The sequence below is a fragment of the Arachis duranensis genome, chromosome 5 (genome assembly GCF_000817695.3).
Source record: "Arachis duranensis cultivar V14167 chromosome 5, aradu.V14167.gnm2.J7QH, whole genome shotgun sequence".
Taxonomy (NCBI): domain Eukaryota; kingdom Viridiplantae; phylum Streptophyta; class Magnoliopsida; order Fabales; family Fabaceae; genus Arachis; species Arachis duranensis.
Window position 1 is genome coordinate 99,177,081 of NC_029776.3, and position 3,627 is coordinate 99,180,707.

A 3,627-nucleotide genomic window follows, 5' to 3' on the forward strand; every position below is an offset into this window, starting at 1 on the left:
TATTATTATTATTATTATTATTATTATTATTATTTTACCGAAGATAGGAAGACTCAAATTTACGATTTTTTAGGTAATTATGAAGAGACTATGTCATTTGAACTATAAAGTCATAATTAAAAAATAAACTATTATAATCTTACATTAAAATAGATAATATATTTTATAAATAAAGAAAAAGAAAATGAAATTTAAACGTTTCACAAGAAAATGCCATTTTCTAAAAAAATATCCATAAACGTTTCACCAGGAAACAGAAAGGTCAAATCATCATCAAGTTTAGGTTTGTTACTTTCTTCTTCCTGTCTGATTCTCTAAATATCTCCACCTAATTAAGAAGCCATAACAAAGAGTATATATAAGCACAAATCGGTCCAAGTCTAACCATATATATCTTCCATACTCAGAACCTTAACCAAGCTAAAATGGACACATACCTAATAAGCACCTTGGCAATTGGAATCGTTTCTCTAATCATCTTCCTCTGCTTATTTCTTCTTCCTCCTTTCAAAGCTAGCCACCTTAAAGAACCCCCAATTGTTCATGGTGCATGGCCTATACTCGGTCATCTTCCATTGTTGAGTGGCTCATCAGAGCCACTCCACATGGCTTTAGGTTCCATGACAGACAAGTACGGACCCCTTTTTACCATCAAGCTTGGCGCCACAAAAACCATAGTACTCAGCAGCTCTGAAATGGCTAAAGAATGCTTCACAAAAAATGACATGGTTGTCTCGTCTCGCCCCAAGCTTGTCGCCATTGAAAACCTTTCCTACAACTTCACAATGGTGGGGTTCGCGCCATACGGTTCGTATTGGCGCAAACTTCGCAAGATAGTGACCTTGGAGCTCTTGTCTAATCGCCGCATCGAGCTACTAGCCCACATTCGCGTCTCTGAAGTTGGAGCTTCTATAAAGGAACTCGTTAGTGTTTGGTCGGATAATAAAAATAGTAACAATGATGAGTATGTATTTGTAGAGATGAAAAAGTGGTTTTCAGAATTGGCATTCAACACGGTTCTTAGAATGATTGTGGGGAAGAGATACTTTGGTTCCATGGACGCCGCGAGTGAGGAGAAGGCGAAAAGATGCTTGAAGACCATGAGAGAGTTTATGCATCTCGTGGCGGTGTTCACTGTTGGAGATGCCATTCCTTATCTCAGGTGGTTGGATTTGGGGGGTCACGAGAAAGCCATGAAAAAGATCGCTAAGGAGTTAGATGAGATCTTGAGTGAATGGTTGGAAGAGCACCGCAAAAACAGAGTGTTGGATGAACAAGACTTCATGGGCATGATGCTTTTAATTCTCAGGGACAATGATATTGATGGGATTAATGTCGATACCATTATCAAAGCCACAACATTGGTATGCCATTATTAATTAGTTCTATCTATCCATACTGAAATTTATATTTTTTCTTCCTTACAATAATTCAGTCTTTCTATAGTGTTTTTTTTTCCCCTTCTAGGATTTAGATTGTCCGCCATTCCCTCTCTATATTACGAGAAATGTTAGGTGAATAATAATTTTTTTTTTATATTTAAATCAATAATAACTAATTTTTTTTATATTTTTCTAGTAAAAATATTGGTTGTCTAGCATATTTTTTATATATTATGTTATCATTCACTTTGTTAAAAACAAGAAACTAAATTGGAAAAAAGATTATATATTATTGAATGTATTCTAATTGTTTATTCAAATTGTCTAGAATAATAGGATATTTATAGGTAATAAGAGAATTGTAAAAATAAAGACGTAATATTCTATAATAAATATTCAGATATACTAAATAATTCTAGTTGATCCTAATTATTCCTAATTATATTCTAACACACTTTATCATTATTAAATTTTGATATGATCTCTATTTTAATATCTTAAACTCTTATTTTTACTTTTATTGCCCACATGTGTATGAAATTTTACAACATACTTTAAAACCATTCTTCTTGACTTGATTTATATATTCTCTCTCTTATGAGATTGAACTTATTGAGATAAATAAGGTATTCTTCCTATGATTCTTCATGTTATTTTCTCAGGCAATGATTGTTGGAGGAGTTGATACCGTCACTGTTACCCTTACATGGGCAATGTGTTTGCTTATGAGAAATCCTAATATACTAGAGAAAGCAAAAGAAGAACTTGACACCCAAGTTGGAAACCAGAGATGCATAAAAGAGTCGGATATAAACAAAATGGTATATCTTCAAGCAATAGTCAAAGAGACACTACGGTTGTGTCCGGCGGCCCCTCTTTCAGCGCCGCGCGAATTCACCCAAGATTGCACTTTAGGCGGATACCATATTAAGAAAGGAACTCAGTTAATCACAAATATCTGGAAGATTAACACCAATTCTCAGAGTTGGCCATATCCATTGGAGTTCAAACCAGAAAGGTTTCTTACAACTCACAAAGATGTTGATGTTAGGGGTCACCATTTTGAGTTGTTACCATTTGGAAGTGGTAGAAGAATGTGTCCAGGAGTATCTTTTGGCCTTCAAATGGTTCACTTTACTCTGGCTAGCTTTTTACATTCCTTTGAAATCTTGAATCCATCTTCAGAACCTGTTGATATGACTGGAATTCTTGGATTGACTAATGTTAAAGCTACTCCACTTGAGGTTCTGGTTAAACCACGTTTCTCTCCCGACTGTTATGACTTATAATGTTACTATTAGATATGAGATGCTTCATTGGTGTCATTTTGATTATTTTATTCACAAAAATGTTATTTGCGTACAAAGACTCAGTTACTAAATCAATTCACGATATATTTGTGTATAAATATATATATTTGAGAATCAAACGCCGAAAATCCAGTTGATGGTGAAGCCTAAGAAGCTAGTTGAGCCATGATTCTCCTTATTCTTCTTGATTTTGGGATCATCCGTTTCTTTCAGCCGTTTTTGGTTTGGAAATAGAAATGTAAATGCAGCTTGAACCTTGAGAAGATTTTTCTTGCCTATTTTTAAGTCATGTGCTGCCTATTTCCTTTTACAACTATTTCTCACATAACACACGAACAAAAACAGAAAAAAAAAAAGAAACAAAAAACAAAACAAACAAAAAGCAACAACTACAAAACAGAACATAACAGTCAGTGCTCCATGTTGTTTGTTTCACAAGTAATTATTTCCTCCTATTCACCACTCTTATTCTAACTAACCTCTCGCTTTCTCTCTCCCACTGTTTTCTGTTTCTTCTTTCGGTAGAATTTTGTGTTATTATATAAAAACTTCTCCGATTGATTCCAATTTGCAAAATTATATTGTAATCATAACCACCTTCTCTCTCCGTTTTCTGTTTCTTATTTAGTTAGAATTTGGCGTTATATATAAAAATTGCTTTCATTGATTCAAAATTTGCATAATCATATTCTTCTTGCTTCTTATCTCCTATAAATTAAAATCTAAAATACTGAATAATTCTTACTTTATTTATCTTCTTTCAAGCTTCGGTGTTGTTAGTACACATATTTATCATTGAGGATTTTAACTGATACTAAGTAGTGATGAAGGAGGTAAAATTTTCTCGGAAAGGAAAGTGGTGGCGAAACATGATGCACTCAATTCGAAGGTTTTGTGGCGGCCTCGCCATTGCCTTCGAGATTCGCCAAACAGGT

At 34.0% G+C, this 3,627-nt stretch overlaps 1 protein-coding gene across 1 annotated transcript; it reads left to right on the forward strand.

Annotated features, from left to right (window-relative positions):
• Positions 1-380: 380 nt before the first annotated feature.
• Positions 381-2,735, forward strand: LOC107491058 (cytochrome P450 82A1-like). Its single transcript, XM_016111829.3, has 2 exons — positions 381-1,364; positions 2,045-2,735. The coding sequence occupies exons 1-2, from the start codon at positions 426-428 to the stop codon at positions 2,669-2,671; spliced, it is 1,566 nt and encodes a 521-aa protein (XP_015967315.1). The 5' UTR covers positions 381-425; the 3' UTR covers positions 2,672-2,735.
• Positions 2,736-3,627: the final 892 nt, after the last annotated feature.

Bases quoted from the DNA above. Each gene is read 5' to 3' on its own strand.
- LOC107491058 (XM_016111829.3), top strand. From the start codon at position 426: ATGGACACATACCTAATAAGCACCTTGGCAATTGGAATCGTTTCTCTA. The intron at 1,365-2,044 runs GTATGCCATTAT...TTATTTTCTCAG, and splicing joins TTATCAAAGCCACAACATTG to GCAATGATTGTTGGAGGAGT.